Source organism: Dromaius novaehollandiae, chromosome 5, assembly GCF_036370855.1.
Source record: "Dromaius novaehollandiae isolate bDroNov1 chromosome 5, bDroNov1.hap1, whole genome shotgun sequence".
Classification (NCBI taxonomy): domain Eukaryota; kingdom Metazoa; phylum Chordata; class Aves; order Casuariiformes; family Dromaiidae; genus Dromaius; species Dromaius novaehollandiae.
In genome coordinates, this window is record NC_088102.1 from 67,631,195 (window position 1) to 67,649,100 (window position 17,906).

At 39.6% G+C, this 17,906-nt stretch overlaps 1 protein-coding gene across 1 annotated transcript in view; it reads right to left on the reverse strand.

Moving 5' to 3' along the window:
• The window catches only part of BRSK2 (BR serine/threonine kinase 2), a 313,443-nt gene extending 297,289 nt beyond the window's left edge, over positions 1-16,154 (reverse strand). Inside the window, 1 exon segment of the mRNA XM_064513155.1 lies at positions 15,732-16,154. Coding sequence (XP_064369225.1) covers positions 15,732-15,825 — 94 coding nt within the window. The 5' untranslated portion in view covers positions 15,826-16,154.
• Between the last annotated feature and the right edge of the window lie 1,752 nt (positions 16,155-17,906).

Sequence of the window (17,906 nt, forward strand, 5' to 3'; positions counted from 1 at the left end):
ATTTTTGCAATTTAGAGCAGGAAAAGCCCACATAAGCTTCCACTTTCAAGATCAGGGATAGTATAAATTTGGGAAGAGAGGGGGATTATTGCTTATTTCTGGCTTTCCCCCTACATTTTACTTCCTTTTCACCCTATGTTAACCACAAGAATTAAAAGCTGTATGTTAAAGGCGTGATGCCGACCTTTTTAAGCTGCAGACCACAATTTGATCCACTCAAAAAACCCTGTGTGCCCCAAACTGTGGTTGAATGGACTCTGCAGTTGATGGAAAGCTGGCACAAAAGAAATATCAAGACCCTTCCCCCACCAAAAGTGGCATGGCTGAAACACTACTTTTGCATGGTGTATCTCAGCTGGTATATATATCTCTTGATAATTGCTAGCAGTTAAATCAGAGGTGACCAGAAGCCTTATCCAGTAAGGCCATAAATTTACACCATCCACAAAACAAAGTTCAACCATATACTGAGAAAAGAACTCCTATACTACAACCATTGTCTATTACTGAAAGAAATCCAATGTATTTTGGCATCCTAAAACTTTTTATTCACCTCTTCCATTAGTCTCATTCAGTAACTTTTACTTTCAATTTGCAGACACACAGTAGGTCTTAAACATCACATCAAGAACAGGTGCTTTTTAAAACAATTTTAATTGGGAGTATTTTCCCTTAAAAAATCGCAGAAATTATCATTTCTGCTCAGTATGTTATATAAAAGCTTTTTTTGTTCTAAACACAGTTTCAGGCTTCAAACATAATGAAGTTGTCTGCTTTCTTATACAGACAGTGTATTTATAAAGTAATACAGTTGCAGATACAGCATGACTTTGACATTTGCTGTAGTTATGAGAAGGGAACAAATCAAATGCATCCCTGGTGCAGCTTTAAACTTTTCAGAAAAAACATTTGCATTTAACTCTAGCTTATCATCTCAAAAATGGTAAGGAGTAGTATTTTACTTCATCTAGTTTCTGAACTCCCATTTTCGCTTCTCAGTATGTCACTTGGTACTAAAAATAGGGCTTAAGTGGAATTCAAATGATAGCTAACTCAAACAATAGCTAAAAGATAGCAAAAGGATAAATTTCACTTCTAGGGAATTGATGGAGAGAGTCCTGTCATTCCTCCTTCCCCATTAGCCTAAATACTGTTCCAAGCAATAACTTGCAAAATAACCATCATTAATGCCTGTAACAGACTTGTAAGGTCATTCCTTTAAAAAAAATTCTTTGATATTTCAATTTTCTGAAGTTCATCAGCAGCCTCCTCAGAAATGCCTGCATTCCTAACAATTCAGCCAGTCTTCAGAACAACCCATTAGCCTCTCCACCCACTTCACACCAACCTATACCCTTTCCCAGCAATAGTTCTGGAAGCTGAAGCTTACTCAAATAGCATTTGTAAATATCACTTTGCCAAATAAGACTTGCTATTATGAACCGGGTGCATTTATTAACCTTGCTTTGCCTTTTACATTCAGCTCTCAAATTTAGGTGCGGGTGGTGGTGAGGTGAGGATTGGAAAAAGGAGGAGATCTGCGACTTTATGTAGCAACTTAATCTGAACATGAGGCATTTTTAAAGGTTTCTCTACCACTCTGTCAGAACCTCCAAAGAGGAGCTCAAAAAACCCCACCCCTCCAAAAAGCAACAACAACAAACAAGAAAAAAACCCACCAGAGGGCTGTTGCCTACAGGAAAATGAAATCACTGCATTTTAACACTGCACTATAATTCCACTGGCTCTACAGAAGCTTAAATAAAACTGACCAAGTTATAAGTCTTTTGCAAGTAGAACACACAGCATCATACTAACACAGTTTTACTCAGTGACATTTTGTTTTACAGATCAAGAACAAATGTCCTTAAGGAAAGAAGCAACAAAAGTCAGTGTGGCCACAAATTGTCAAAATGGGAACATCAACAGAATCCTTCTGTGTTATGGCATAGTTAAAACAAATTCCTGTTAAACTGCAGCCACAAAGATTTCAGCGCTTGTGTATCAAGATTATCATAATCAAAAAAAAAGCTATGGAGGAAAAACACGGTATGAAGAGGCATCAACCCCACCTGGAAAAAGCAGGCTATATCCTCAGGTGGTGAAAACAAGATACATTGAATAAAGGGGAACTTGCATAGATACACACTAGCAAAAAGATTGTATCACTGCACCTAAAAAGTAGAGTGCAGTACTTAGGCACTCTACTGTAGTAGTTACAGCCTTTCCATACTGCCTGAGGTATCAATATTACCTGGCTAATTCTATCAGCTCCTAAAGGGAAGTCTCTAAGTATCATGGCAGGGCATTATAAAAACACACACACAAAAAGAAAGAACACAACTAACTTGCCAAAGGCTCCACCCTGAGCCAACAGCAGAGCCTGTTTGGGCCCAGGAAGACTATGCAGTTATTTTTTGTGAGTAGACTGCCTTCTAACAGCACAATGACATGAACAGAACCTGTTTCATACAAGTGTCTCTACTACTGTTGCCCCAAGAAATCACCCACATAGGATTCTGTAGTATTTTAGAGCAGGGTAGAAATAGAAATCCAATTCTTTGAGAACCTTTAATTCAATGGTTCCTGAAAGCACAGGATAATCTTTCACAACAGATTCAGAACTCTACAAGATCAAGCACAGGTTGGCATTTTGTATACGCAAAGAAAACATCCAACCCTAACACGGAATCATAGGCACAGAGTAAGTGTGCTGCATTATGTATACAAATGCTTGGCTTACTCGCATCGACTTCTGCCTGATGTTCAGTTTGTCCGCCGAGCAAAACAAGGGCAGAACTATCACTGGTGCAAGTAAACAATCTGGGTAAAGATGGGGAAGCACAGACTTCTGCATAGGGCAAGGGTCCTAGTGCTCTCACAGATTTACTTAACTCCCATCCAGCATGCCCTGCCCTATTTTCAGGGCGGCCTGCACCAGGAGACATAGCAGTGTACCTTCCTGTGGTAAAGTCACTCCTCCAATTACTATGTAGACATTTTTTTTCCAAGATCCTTTGCCATGCCCTGCTTCCAATTCCCACCAGTTCAATGAAGAGAACAAGTCCTACAGCAGCAGGGTTTCTCCCCTCTGGTGAACTCTTCAGAAATTTCCAGTTGAGAAGTAGACACTTAAACAGCAAAGAAAAGGTTACATTTGCTTTTCTAAAGAATATTTTTTGAATCCTTGAGAAGCAGTCTGTGGACTACCTGGTTTCCCAGGCCACAGAGTTTAAACCATTGAGTTAGAATAACTAAGTGTCAATGGAGCTGAAGAGGCTCTCAGCTGTCACTCATCTAATTTAATGGCAATAAGAGCAATGGTGATAATACTACTATGGCATAGATCCAGAAACCATTCCCACTGTTGCAGCATTTCCCCTAAGCAGGAAGAACCACCTGGTAAGAAGATGGCTGCCCCAACCACACTAGTATCCTGGCTGTTGCTGTCTCTAGCAGAAATACAGTAATGCCAAATGCAGGACATTTTCCTACATGCTGAAGATTAGTGCAGACTTGTTGGGTGGTTTCAGTACATGTATGTGATTGAATACTTTCAGCAGCAGTTCTTCTCTAGTATTCCAGTATTTGTCTGCCTTTATTTGCTTGTTAGCTGAGCAGAGAGACTTCAGCTTTAAGGGTGAAAGACAGTAATTTGTAAAATGTTCTGCCCATATTTTCAGTTTGAATTGAATTTGCTTACACTATCATTCCACTTCGTGCTCTAATTTGCTTGAATATTCACTGCAGAGATGTATTCCTAGACTCTTCCTAACTAGAACACTGCCAGAGGTCTGCCTCCACTATCAATGAGAAACTTGCTTATAGGTCATGGCCCCCTCTCAGAAAAGCTTGAGCAAGGCCTTGAAGTCATGGGTGTAACTGGAATGGGGAATTTCTCTAACTAATGTCCTCGGCACAATCACAAAACAACCAGAAGGAAAAGTGATGTAATTTCACAAATACGAGCAGTGAAATAAGCCACAGACCCAGAAGAAAAGCAGCATAGGACAAAAACCAGAGACATTAGGGACAGATCTTTTTAAGTAATTACTGATTTTAATCAAGCTTTACTATTTAAATGGGTGGGAGATCTGGAAAAAAACATAGATAATACTAGTTTCAAAAGCTAGTGAGAGAAAAAACTGTTTATGGCTGCTGCTTGCAAAGCAGGAGGATTCTTAAAAGCTGTGCCACTCATGGCCATGCCTTTTCAACAAAACAAATGCCTGTGTTTAATAGGGCTATGGCACTTGTGTCATTGCCAAGTTCTACTATAATACTTGGCTTTGTCTTTGGCGACCATTTCTGTATAGACCGGCATCGTGAACACACAAACAGCTCTCAGTGTTCCTCTCAGCTTTCTGCAAGAAAGGACTACTTCAAATACTGCCACTGTACCAAAATGGATACACGGAGGAAATGCAGCGAGGGCTCCCTTCTTCCCACACTCCCCAATCACTGAGCTCATCTTGCAAACAGAAAAGACCTGGTTCTAGACTCCATCCTCCCTGCTTTGCATTGCTCCAGCAACAGGAATTAGGCAGGAATCCAGCTTATCAAGCCGGGTGGGGATTCCTCCAGTATTAGGGAATCCCAGTGTGGCTTAGTGCCACTCTTCCCTCCCAACTTTGGTGTAAGGGTTTTAACCAAGGTGAGGGGCAATGTCTGAAAGGCAGCTGTACACCAGCAATTCCAATATGCCATAACAGTGGATTGGGACTCCCATCATGAGCATCATAACCAAATGCAATTCAGACAAACTGTGCTGTTTATGGCAACTTTGTTTTAGCCTGATTTCCTGAGGAAAAAAAATTTAGTTGTTCAGGCTGTTAATCTGCAATTCCCCCTTAGCTTTGGCATAGATTAGCCAATTGAAACCAAGTTTGACAGAGCAAGGGAAGTCTCAAAGATTCTTTAAGTTTTGTGGGAAGTTCTGAATGTCTGGGGGAAAGACATACAAATTAATGCTCCCACAAAGGAAAGAATAATTGTGATTTAGTCCTTACTGTATTCTGAGAGCAAGCAACAAGGTGAACAGCCAGCAGTGATAGCTCCAAATCACCAGGAACAGTCTCTGCCCAGCCCAAGAGACAGGGAACATGAGACAGCAGGAGGATGAGGGAACATAGAACACAAACCTAGGAAAAAAAAATCTGGCTTCATTAGTTCCACGGCTCACTGAATAATTTATTATTTAGTTGTATGGGATAACACAGAAAAGTTGAGGCTGTAAGGGCTCTGGAGATCCTCCAGGCCAATGCCCTAGGCTCAAACCAGGTTCAGCTACAGCAGGTTGCCCAGGGCCATGTCCAGTTGAGTTTGGACTATCTCCAAGGATAGAGACTCCACAACCTCTCTGGGCAACCTGTTCTGGTGTTCAACCACCCTCAGAGAAAAAGGGTTTTCTTACGTTTAAATGGAATTTCCTGTACACATGCAGGCCCAACTAAGATTAATGCCTTAGCATGAAAGGGATCATATGCATACAATATAACACAAGTCATCATTCCCATCAATTTATAACCTAAATAAATGTGAAGTGTAGAAGAAAAAAACAGAAAATCATTCTTAAAGGGCACACAATACATCAGCATTAATTCTCAAAGGCAATCCATCTGTACCAGAAGCAAAAGAAAAATTCAGAATTCCTTTATTTTTAGCCCACCCACCTTTTTCCCTCTCTAATAGCAATATGTGCTTATTTGGGGATAGACTCTGTTCTTGCTTTCTGTGTTGCTACCTGCTCTTCCAGCAGTACTTGTCAGCCTATTTAAATAGAGCTGGAAAGATTAAGGAGCTCAGTCTTGGAACTATAGTGTCATCAAAATTTTTTTGGGACTTCCCTCTAAGGTCTTCATTAATTTTACTGAATAGCAATTACAGAAAGAACCAAATACCTGCCTAGCAACCTCTAGATTAGGATGCCAGTCCCTGAACCAGCTTCCAGTTCAAAGAGGCAAGGTAACTGAAGTAAAAACACAGATGACCAGAAATTCAAGAGGAAAACTGGAGACGCTTTCCATATCTGCTGGCAGCAGGTCACCTCAGTGTGACGACCAAGCTGCCCATCATTCACAACCTGAAAAAAAGAAATAAGTTTTGGCACAGGACACTGGGAAGAGATGAAGAGATCTAGCAAGGTAAAAATCTGAGTCAAATCCTTTCCTTAATTCCTTAATTTTAGAGACAGGTGACAGTTTAATAAAAGGAACTCACACAAACACCAGATGAAACTTACCCAGGGCGAATGGCCAAGAATGTCCATGAGTAACCCAAGCCCTAGGCAGCGTGGAATCAGCACAAGGCATAGGAAATATTTAAACATGCCATACAGCACATTTCACTCTACAAGGGTCTGGAACTTGAAGCCATGTTTTCATCTACTTAAGTTTGAGTTCCAATTCAAATGCAACATTTGCATTTAAGTACTCTTAGCGTAGTCACATGCTAATTTAGCTCAAACTTTAGCAGAAGGGAATGCTGTAAAGAAAGCTTTTTCCTGATCAAATAATCCAAACAGTCTTCCACTTATTTCTTAAAATAAATCATAATTCATCATGGGCTCGTGTTCAACTGCAACTACATCATTACTGGTCTCTCTTTCCCATAAACTATACTATCATAGGGTCAAGGAGTCAACATAATGAACCAGGGCTACAGTGTACCTCATCCTGGACAAATGCAACAAAACACTGTCCTTTCCATAGTTCCTCAGGAAGACATCTGAGTAAAAATACAGTGTCTACATTGATAGCTACATAAAAAAGTAAGGAAAAAAGTGAAATAATAGAAAACCATGCAGTTCTATCAAAATTTCCTGCAGGGTCAATATGAAGACCTAGCACATTCTCATCTTCAGCTGAAGAATGGCTGTTCAACCTTGGACAGATTTAAACAAAGCTCCAGGAACAGACTTCAGAAGAACAACAGAAAATGAACACATTTGTGGTCCAGACCAGTTTGTTTCTCCCAGATACGAGCTCCTCTACTATTTTTGTTCCAATCAATAGTGCTTTTAATAGCTAAATGACAGGGGGACTGAGTTTACAACACGCAAGGCTGAATACACAGAAGAATGACCCTGCAAAAACAGAGCTCATTAATACACACACAATGTAGATATCATTAAAAAAATATAAGCAACCTCACAGATTTTTTTTCTCCACTATTCGGCATATACTGCATAATGGTAGCAAGGCAAAACTGCAAGAGCCTCAGGATATAATGAGTGTATGTTGCTTGGTAAGTAGAAGCAGGCAGCCAGAAGAGCACTTACTAAATGGACGCCTGAAAACAGTTTTCCATCAACTTTTTTTTTTTTTTTTTTAAACACTTAAAAGTTATGCACTTCACTGGAAACATTATCATGCCTACAATCCCCACAAACTGAGTTGGAACACAAAAATATATAGCGTTTGCATACCCTAAGCCACTTGATGCTGGCTTCCCTTTCTCCCCCATCAACCCATTTACTGTCAGTTAGTGTTATAAATCTTAGAACATAGTTTTTACCAGTAATAATCTCCTTCGAGTCAGTCACTGAAAAACTGACTATCTATTGCTATTTCCAAAATCCTTCCTTATTGAATCAGTGATTATCACTGGATGGATGTTAGATAAAAAACTGCAAAAGAGCCTGTTATCAGTGGTAAACTACACAAGGAATGGTCCTTCCAGTCTACTATCACCCTTTCCACCACTCCTAAATCAAAAATAATGGTTTAAAAAAGAAATTTAAGAAAACAAACATTTCTTTTCCTCTTAAATATGCAATAATCTTTATGTAAAAAAGGCATAGTAATAGCAGCAAAAGGCTAAAGAGCAGAAACTGACCAGCAAAGCCAAAGGGAGGAAAAAGTCCAGTTATTAGCGCTCTGTGAAAGTGTGATTTAGAGTAGCTTTAGGGCTACTTTAATTTATGCCAGCTGACAGTGGTATCTTTGGCCTTCAAGAAATAAACAGGAAGGGAAAATATCAAATACTTTTCTCAAAATATAACTGTAAGAACTGACAACTCAAGATAAGTTTTCTGTTCTTTCCACTCCCGCATTAAGTGACTATCCAACACCTACCTGTGGCAGCCTGAAGGTTATTTTGCACTACTATGGAGGCAACTGTCCCATTTGCAAGAGAATGTGTGTGGATTTGCTTAAAATATACACAAGATTTACCATTTTTACTTTCTCCATACTGCTTTTATCCTCAGTCTTCCCATCAAAACCTAACATACTTATTAACACTTAAACCAAATCTACCCCTTTCTAAATGTATCTTGCTTCCTTTGTTAATACCCTTTGCAATATTTTCAGCAGTTGATACACTTTCATTTATTCTTTTAAAAACTGTATCACAAGGTCATCATAAAAGAAACTATGTATTCCTGTTTGTACAATCTATAGGACAATGGAGACCTCACTAGTACTTATGTACCAGATGACAACTTCACGAAAAAAATGCTTGCAACTAAGTCAATATAGTGCAATACGCTTATGAAGACAGCCAGCACAATTCCCTGTGTTCAACCTAAATTCTGTTTAAACACAATTTTCAAAGTCTAGCAAGTAATGATGAAATCTTATGGGTGGATTGTCTGTGTTTTTTTTCCCTGAACATTTCTGACTTTGCTTTCTGAATTTCTCAGTAATGGTTCTGGTATGTAAACAGAACAAAAGGAATTAATAAAAATGTTAACATCCCTATTTAAAATAAAATCTAGAATAAGTCAAATAGAACTTGGTGAACACTATTAAAATGTTCCAGAAGCGTGCATTTGAAATTAAGTAAATTTGATTCAGTCACGTTTGTGCTTCTTTTAACATACCCTTCTGGAAAACTTTGCATCTTCCAAGCATGGGTGCTCATGGGAATCATTTTGAAACGGTGCAGAAAATTAAATTTTCAATTTGCACATGCAAACATTAATGTTGGAATTACTCACACAACTATCCAAACACAGAACAGAAGAGCTATGTGATACATCTAACAGACTACACAAGAATACAACTCAATCTTCAAATATTGATTAAGCACAATCAATCCATGGGTGGGGTAAAGGGTGGGGGAAGGATAAAAATAACCGTTTGCCAGAAAATCTGAAACAAAAACTTAAAACACTGTACTTAGAGACACTGCAGATGAAGACAGTTCAAGTTCATTAACAATACTATTTATAGCAAATTATTTATGTTGGTCTACAGATCGATATGAATTTTTTATAAAACACAGGACTGTCCCATTTTCAGTTCTTGCACATTCTCCTCATTTTACCATAAGCAAAACAAATGGTATCATTGTTTAGGATTGTTAAACATCTTGGGCTTGTTTATAACAAAAACAAATACAGAAAACTCCTTTTGGATATTTCTTAATGGAATAACCCATGACAAAAATTCCATCCTTACCTATTTACTATGTGCTCTTCCTCTTATTGAAGTCAGCTCAACTTAAAACACTGACTTAACAAGGGCAACTTACAATACCTCAGCATTTAAACAGAGGCACTCTGAGCATCCATTTATGTCTCTGCCTTGACTCTACCCCTACAGAAATCCACATCCACGCTTCCATCTCTTCTCATTTTGACTGCTTTCCTACGTGCATAATCTGTTACTCATGCAATGTCTTTTTTACTGCAGTGGGCATTAATTCCAAACTCAGTTCCTTTCAAATTTCTTCTGAAAGCTAGATTGCCTTCCCATCTACATTTGTCCTATATTCCCTGCCTACTAATTTTGATCAGGATATCACCACTTATCAGCAATTGCAATTATTAACTAACTCTATAAAGTAGACAAAATTAAAGATTCCCTAAAAACGTAACATATAAAACAGATGTGCGATATACTGAAAAACGCTGCGATGTTGCAGGATCCAAAATATTCACTGGCTGCTCCACTGTGATTTACAAAAGCAACAGTAAGGACCCATTCAAAAATACTACATTTGTTATTCTTACGGAGTCACAGGTTTTCCAGAGATCAGAAAGAACTTCTCTCTAGAGGTAAATTTGATTAAGAAACATTTTAAATTTCTCCAACCTCTCTCATCATTCTACTATAGTCTTTCCCACTGCAGTAACACTAAAGGCCATCAGAGTAGTGACGGAAAAAAGAAAAATGCTTGAGCAGCGTTAGAACTGAGTTTGTGAAATCACTGCTTCTGCAGTTCCTGTGGATGTCTGAAATTTAGGTACATAAATAGTCACATGGTCCTACTCATTTGACAAGGCATCTAAATTTTAACAACTCTTAGTTGGGAAAAGAAAAAATTAAAAGCCTGCTCCTGTTTCAACAAGTCTCAGGTAATTTGTTACCAATATTGAGATAAAAGACTGAAGACATGCCTGTACAGAGTTCATAGAAGAATGAAGGCCAAAAATTTATTTTCCTTATAGCTGGCAAACAGGAGTTTGCTAGTAAGAGATGAAAGCCATATAAAAGGGGAATCTGAGTCTGGCAGTCTGATCTTGAGGTCTGCGTATCAAGGTAGCACTAGTTGTCGGAGATGCTGGCAAACAGTACTTTTGAATAATCAGACCAAAGGCATCTAAAGTTAACAAAGACCAAGTTCCTCAAAACTTACGACCTTTACTTGAAAATCCAATCTATCTCGCTACAGCATACTAGGCAACATTTTGTTAAAAACAGTTTTTCTTAAGACCTCTATTGCCAACAACACTGCTTGAAATATTGTATTTCTGTGATTATTAACCGCTCAAGTCCTCACAGACTATCATGACAAAGGGTACAGATTCACTGTTTTGAAAGAGACTTTCACAGTAAGAATAATATATGTGAAAATATTAGTAAAGTATATACTATTTGAAAAAATGAAACACAATAAAGGAGTACTATAATGATTTACACTTCTATAACTATATCCTCACCTAGACAGCTAAATCGCATGAAGCTGTACCCTTAGATTCTCTCTAGAGCCACATTCAATAAAAAAAAGTATAATTGTAACAGTATAGATAAAAAGAATATACTTCCTTTAGCCTACTTACCTAAGGAAATGAGACTTTGAGATCACACTGTCTACCAACACGCCTTCAATAGATTTAAAGCTTTCAATTTCAGCGAAGTTTGACAGAGACAAATAAAAGAATTAATAAACTTCAGCTTCTGCCAGTGTCACGGAAACAGGTGGTTAGGCTGTAAAGACACATCCTGTTCAAGCTCCCACTGAAAAAAAGGCTAATAAACTCACCAAGACCCCAAATTTAATGATTTCTCTTCTTACACAATCCAATAGCATACTACTAAACATCTTACTGATGGCTTCTGTAGGTAACTTATTACACACAGAAATAGCTTTAAGTTACATGGTGCACAATGCAGAAAAGGGATCCCTACACTTTCTCCATTGCTAGAGCTGCCATGAGGTTCAAGGGGAATTCTTTGAATTGAATGCCTGCAGAACAGGGCTCAAAATGGAATGGAAGGAACTAGACAAAACAGATCATAAACATTAGATTTTTCATCAAGTTTCTCTCAAAGTGAAAAGGGCAACTCCCACCTACAGACAGTGTTTTATTACTTGTAGACAAAACAGCATTTTGGAAATTTCAACTGGCCATCCATTTGATGCCATGGCAAACAACGATGCTGAAGCCTATATAAGCGATCTTCAAATGAAAATACATGAAAACCCTCTGAAATGCTGAAGCACTTCACAAGGAATACTTCAATTCCTCATCTCTGCATTCATTAGTAAATATTCACTACAGTCAACCTGAATTACTGTAGAGTGCTTCAAGGGCAAAACAGGGGTTAATGAAGCCAACAGCAAGACATGAACAAAAATATTCCCTTTTTTTCTTTAAGGGAAGAGCGAGGAATACATAAAAAGCTGACTTCACACAGAATTAGTGGCAAATGAAGAAGGGCCTCCGTTTAATGGATATAAGAAATCTAAAACTGCTTCATGTTCACATGACTGGGTCTTTTCAAGGCATACTATTTCCACATGTGTTATTCTAACATAACACATCCTTTTGCTCATTACTGTTAACTACAATGAAAACCTCCTATAATTAACTGTAGTACAATGTAATTCAATGAAATTTAAATAAACCAACCTGTCCCCACACACCCATGCATATGTAATACTTTTACACTGACACTTCTGTATAATAAAATGTTGTGAGCACAATAATTAAAATTATGCTGCTGCTTGTATTCCTGTAAAACCACAGAAATACAGGTTCTATGAGCTATTCATTCAGCTGCACAAAACAAGCAAGATGCTCTGAATCCAGCCTATTACTAAAGCAAATGGACAACCATCTTAATACTGTACTCTAATGAAATCATATATATTAAATTCTTATGTTGCATTATTCAAAATAATTGTCCTTTGCTCCTACATCACTCCCACTATCAGCAGAGACCTAAGCACACAGTTTTCACAGCATTGTCCTATGTAGCCCTTTTCTGACTTCTGTCCCTAAGAGGCCCTAATCCTGTCTTTGTGGCATCAGTCACTCGGCAAGTTTAATGCCCTGGCACAGAAGATTGCTCTCAGGACAAGCCTTGCATACTCTATTTTGAATTAGAGCAACACCTTCAACAACGGTTGTTACCCACCGATTTGAACTGAAGGCTTTTACATGTCAGTTTTGCCCACCCACAGCAAGACGTCACCAGCTTCCACTAATGTCAGACACAGCAGCTGGACCTTTTTGCAAGGACCAGTAGGCTCCTGTTGGTAAACACTTCTTCAGTTGTTAATAACAAAATCAGTGAAAGCTTCATGGAGAACAACAAACCAAAGTTTTACTTACCATTAAATTTCCCTTCCGTGGCACCCTTTCTAAGGCTGTGTTGAACTGTGAACCCATCTCTTCCCCAAGCCCTCTTCTTTTGATCTCAGTGAAAAGCACGTAAGTGTGATTAACTGATTTGTATAATATTAAATATACCTGGGAGCAAAGCAAGAACTGCTTATCTGAGATAACCTCAGAGACAAGAACTCTTTACTTTAAAAAATGATAGATAGGAAGATCACTGCAAAATGGATAGGACTTTGTACTTTCTTTCTGTTCACCATTACATTTTTCCAGATTTTATTTCATACTCTTTCCCTGTCCCCCTGAAAAACAAGAAAAAAATGCAAGCCATTAACTCCTCATCTTCCAAGCTTTGAACTCAAGCTGTACAAGAATGAACCACTGTTTTCCTTCAACTGTATGCCACTGCAACCCAAATTCAAAGTTACACACCATGACAACACAGTATGGTGAATCAGGCCCTCATACTGCGCTTGTTGTCCTCTCCCTAAAATGCTGCAGGTTCCCTGCTTATCCTCCAAAACAAGCAGGATGAGGACTAGCTACATACCATACACTGTTCATACCATTCTGCATGCTCCCAAATGTGATTAGCACAGAAAATGCCAGAAGACCAGAAGGCATCTTTTCCATATTTAGCTATGTATGTTTAATATCAAGTTAGATTTCACCTCACTGCATTTATTCAGTTGATCAAGGGTGGCTATAGCAAGGAAGAGAGAGGCTGACATCAGCTACTTTTAAGCTTTCTCTTCCTCTTCTCCCCCACCCCCAGCTTCTATGACACCATTGCATTGTGCATTTATGTGCACTCATGTGTGCAAACAGATTTATCTATAAAAATCTGTTACATGGTAAAATTATAAAATAAAACTTTCACCCTTGTCCAGCTGTTTGAATAACTGCAGAGGCCAACAGCAGCAAGCCTGTATATACATTCTCTTCTTCTCCCTCCACCCCCACCTCTCTAATCACTTCAGAGGAAGATAGGAAGATTAGCACAGGGAAAAAAATAACCAAAGCTGCAGATAACCCTTCAGGACCACAACGTCAGGCTACGTGATTTGGAGCAAAAGGTTAATGCAGCTGTATTTTCAGGAATCTCAGACACAATTGTATTTTAAAGGAGAGGGAGGGGTTCCGAGAAGGTGAGAGAGAGAGAGAAGGAAATGGTGAAGATGACAAAAATGAATTTGTCATCTAGAGTTGGCTCTTTGATCACCTGGAGTATCCAGGAAAAGACTGAATGCAGAAATAGGACAGTTTTATTACCAATACACTGCAATTTTTCAGCAGAGTATTTCCATTATCATCATCAGAACAGATTTTAGTAAGAATACAGCTGCATGAGTAAGGGCTTATTGAGCTGTGCAAAGAATAAAGGTGGTATCCAAAGAGTGACAGATAGCTACACTCAGCAGTGAAAAGATTCAGAAAAATATAAATAAAAATCACTTTCACTAGAAGACAATGTCATCTTCATCCATGTCTGAACGGTTGCTATGGGGTTCGTGGAGAGGAGGGAAGGATGGGGGGGAGGGGGGTCATAATCAATCATCTCAGAAGAGCATTGCTTCTTACAGAGAAAGATCTGGATTTTGACTGTGTCCCTAAGAAAATTGCGGACTGCAGAGCTGCTGCCACGCAGGGCAGTGAGGAAGCAGGCAGAGCAGAGGCAGCAGCTGGGGATGGAAACGCCTATTAAATCCTTTAGACAACAGATGGGCAAAGCTCGGCTGGGTTTAAAAAACCCACAATACAATGCATCATGTTTTATTGTCCCACGATAATGAACAACACTTAACACCCACATGCCCAAAGAAGCCCCCTATGGCTGATCTCTCCTTCTCCCTAAATATAATCTTGAGTCTTAAACCACTTGGGGGGGAGGGGGGTCCCAAACCAATGAATTTGTCAGGTCCCATTGCTTATTGCACCTGTTACTATGAGAGGGAAAAAAATGACAGTAATAATCATTAAAAAAAGAAACTAAATAAGATAGATATTTAGGCTCCTTTTTTCTAAGGCTTTTTCTTTCAATTAATGCTCCCCTGCCCTTTAAGTGAATATGCTATCTATACAAGCAACAGCAAGTCCAGATCTTGAATGCATTTAGGGGATCTAATTATGTCATGTAGAGCAGAAGCACCTGCTCTCTGCTAATTCACTGCACTGTTTCCTCTTTTTAATATTTCTTACCATTATTCCATTCAGGAAAATCTGCTGGGGGGCGAGTTTCATAAACAAGCTTTAAGAAAAATAACCTCCCCTCCCCCTCAATCCCTCCTACAAAAAAAAAATTAAAAAATTAAAAAACCACAGGCTTCCCAGAATGAATTCTGCTACTGATCCTTTCTTTCTTTCATTTCAGACCCTACCCCAAAAAACACCAGCCCGTCCATCCATCTTTTCTAAATACCCACAGCAGTGCCACAGACATACTGTACATATTTCCACCCCCCCCCCCCCCCCACCAACTGCACCTTAAGGACTACACCCTTTTCAATCATGATGTCATGAAATACTGCTGGTGACTCCCCCACTACCACCACCACCTCCTCTGTACTACAGGCTGTGAACCTTTCATTTTAATGTAATTTGATTAAAAAGAAAAGACTCCTAAGTAGGGCAGTGAAAAAATTGATGTGAAATTCACCACCACGAGATCATCTATTTTTTTCCTCTGCATACACTTTGGCTGTCAACAGAACAACACCCATTAGCAGGAGTAATGAACATAAAGCATCCTGGACCTTTTTTTCTTTTTTAAGGAAAAAAAATGAAAACTAGGAATAAAGGCAAAAATCCCTTAGGAATATTATCTCCACTGAAACGGCAAATGGGAAAACCTGAATCCTAAAATATCCCATCCCCAACACCTCACTCGTATGCTACAGCACCTTCCCCCTAGCGCGGGTGCTGCTGCAAAAGAACCAACCTGTCTGTCCTTTTCCTAGGGTTTTCTCCAAACGATAGGGTCCAACATATTGTGCATGTTGAGCGCCGCTGCCTTCTTTCCCTGTTGATGTCATTTCTACCTGGATCTGTAAGTCTGCAATGTATGTGCTGAAGAGCTGGAATTTCTCTCTCTGCAGTTCTTTAAATTCCCACTTTGCAGCTGGGCAAGCAAAGCACACTCTCTCTCTTTGCTTTAGTCCCCTCGGTTGCAGATTTTTCTCTTCCTCCTTTTTCTTTTCTCTCTTGCGCGCGTTTTCTCTCTGGGTCTGTCTGGGACGCTGATAGACGAAGTAGTTATTTTAATGTTCAAAGAGGGGGATCTACGATCCAAGCCCAAGGAGCATGATGCTGGTGATCTGAGCTCCGCACGCCTTGTTCTCTCTAGGAGCTGTTCAAGGGAGAGCCAGAGCTGGAGCAGCGGAAGAGCCGAGGCCCACAGCTGCGATTGACATTACAAGCAGCCAATCCCCAACAACACCTTATCTCCCACCTCCTTCTCCCCTCCTCCTTCCACTACCTTTTCTTTTCCATCAGCAGCAGTTACTGCCTCTGCCTGCTACAGAGCATCATGATCAACGGCAATAGCAATAACCTAAGTTTATCAGTCTATTGATACGGCAACAATTAAATATAATTAGGGAGTATGTTATTTTAAGACCCAAACATGCACATTTCTCTGAATCATGCCCAACTAGGCAGCTGTACTTCCACTGTATTCAAGTAAAGCTGAGGTTGTGGCAGGAAACAGGAGGGGGAAAAAAACCTACTTCAAAAGATGAGCTTGACAAATTCTTTCATTCTATTTGATTCTAGAGGACCTGCATCTTTTGTGGGTTTTCTGTTTTAATGAGTGCTGCAGGGGGAGGGGGGGATGAGAGGAACAGACTTAAAAAAAAAAAAACCAGGGCCCAATCCTGTAATAGCTTAACTCAGTGACAAACCTGCTTTTGAAACTGATGGGAGCAAGCAGACTTCACATCCTTAGATGAACAGATAAAAAATGGCATTCCACTATCTTAATTAGAATCACAGCAGAAAATCCAAGGATTAGATGGGAATAGGAACCAATCTACCTTCTCAGCTCCACAGGCAACACCTCCACAGGCTCCATACTAGCAGTGCATTATCTGAATACTTTTATTGTTGTTTTTTTTGTGTAAGAACTTAAACATGTGTTTAACCTTGAAAGCTTAAAAAGCTTAGTGAAATAAGAGGTTCTCTATGTATGCTTCAAGTTAGACATAAGTCTGTGTACTTTCTGGATTCATGACCATACCAAAAATTTCAGACTCCAGAACTATCAAGCTGAAACCAACACTACAGAGAAGTTCTGTTTTTTACCTTCTCCACTCCACTCCAGACAGAAGACTAGTCAAGATGTCCTTATCAAATTGTAACTGAGACACAACACCCAGCAAGGCTTCTTCAGTCAGAGGAGAGTCTTAGCAAGTCTGTAAAAGAAATGGAAAGTAAAAAAAGCAAGGGAAAAACTCAACTACCTTTATCTGTTATTTGTGAAGAGACAAGACTAGATTTTTTTAAGAGGAATTTTTTAATTAATATCTATATAGAGCAACTGCTAATGTAAACTGGAATAACTCTAGAAATTGGCACTGTACCTGTAACATAGGCAACAGAACAACTCTGCCCCATGAGTTGCAGAAGAGGAACAAGGGATGAGATGATGGGAGGAAACCAGGGCAGAGGACTGAAACCTTAAACCAGTTCCAAGGTAGCCAAGGTAGCAGCAAACGAAACCCCAAGGCTTGCTTTGACTCTTCCCTGCTTCGCTCTAGGGCCCATCTTTGGCTCACTTCCACATTGTGGTGCTGCAGCAACCTGCAGGCAGACCCCTGGAACTACACACCCTAAACTGCCCCCATTTCTCCTCATCCTCCTCCAAACTTCACCCACAGAAGGAGACAGAGGTCAGGGCTTCAGACCATGAATCCCTACTGAAGACTCCTGCTCTCCACAGAAGACTGGCTCTACTTTTTGGCCAATAGCAGCCTCTGCTCCCTTCAGCCCCCACACCTGTTTACTTTCCTCCCATACTATCACATTTTTTCCCCTAAACTGCTCCACTTTGTCACTCCTCCGACCCCTCCCCTCAGCACCAGTCACCCATTAACCACTGCTCGCCCTCACTCCTCCC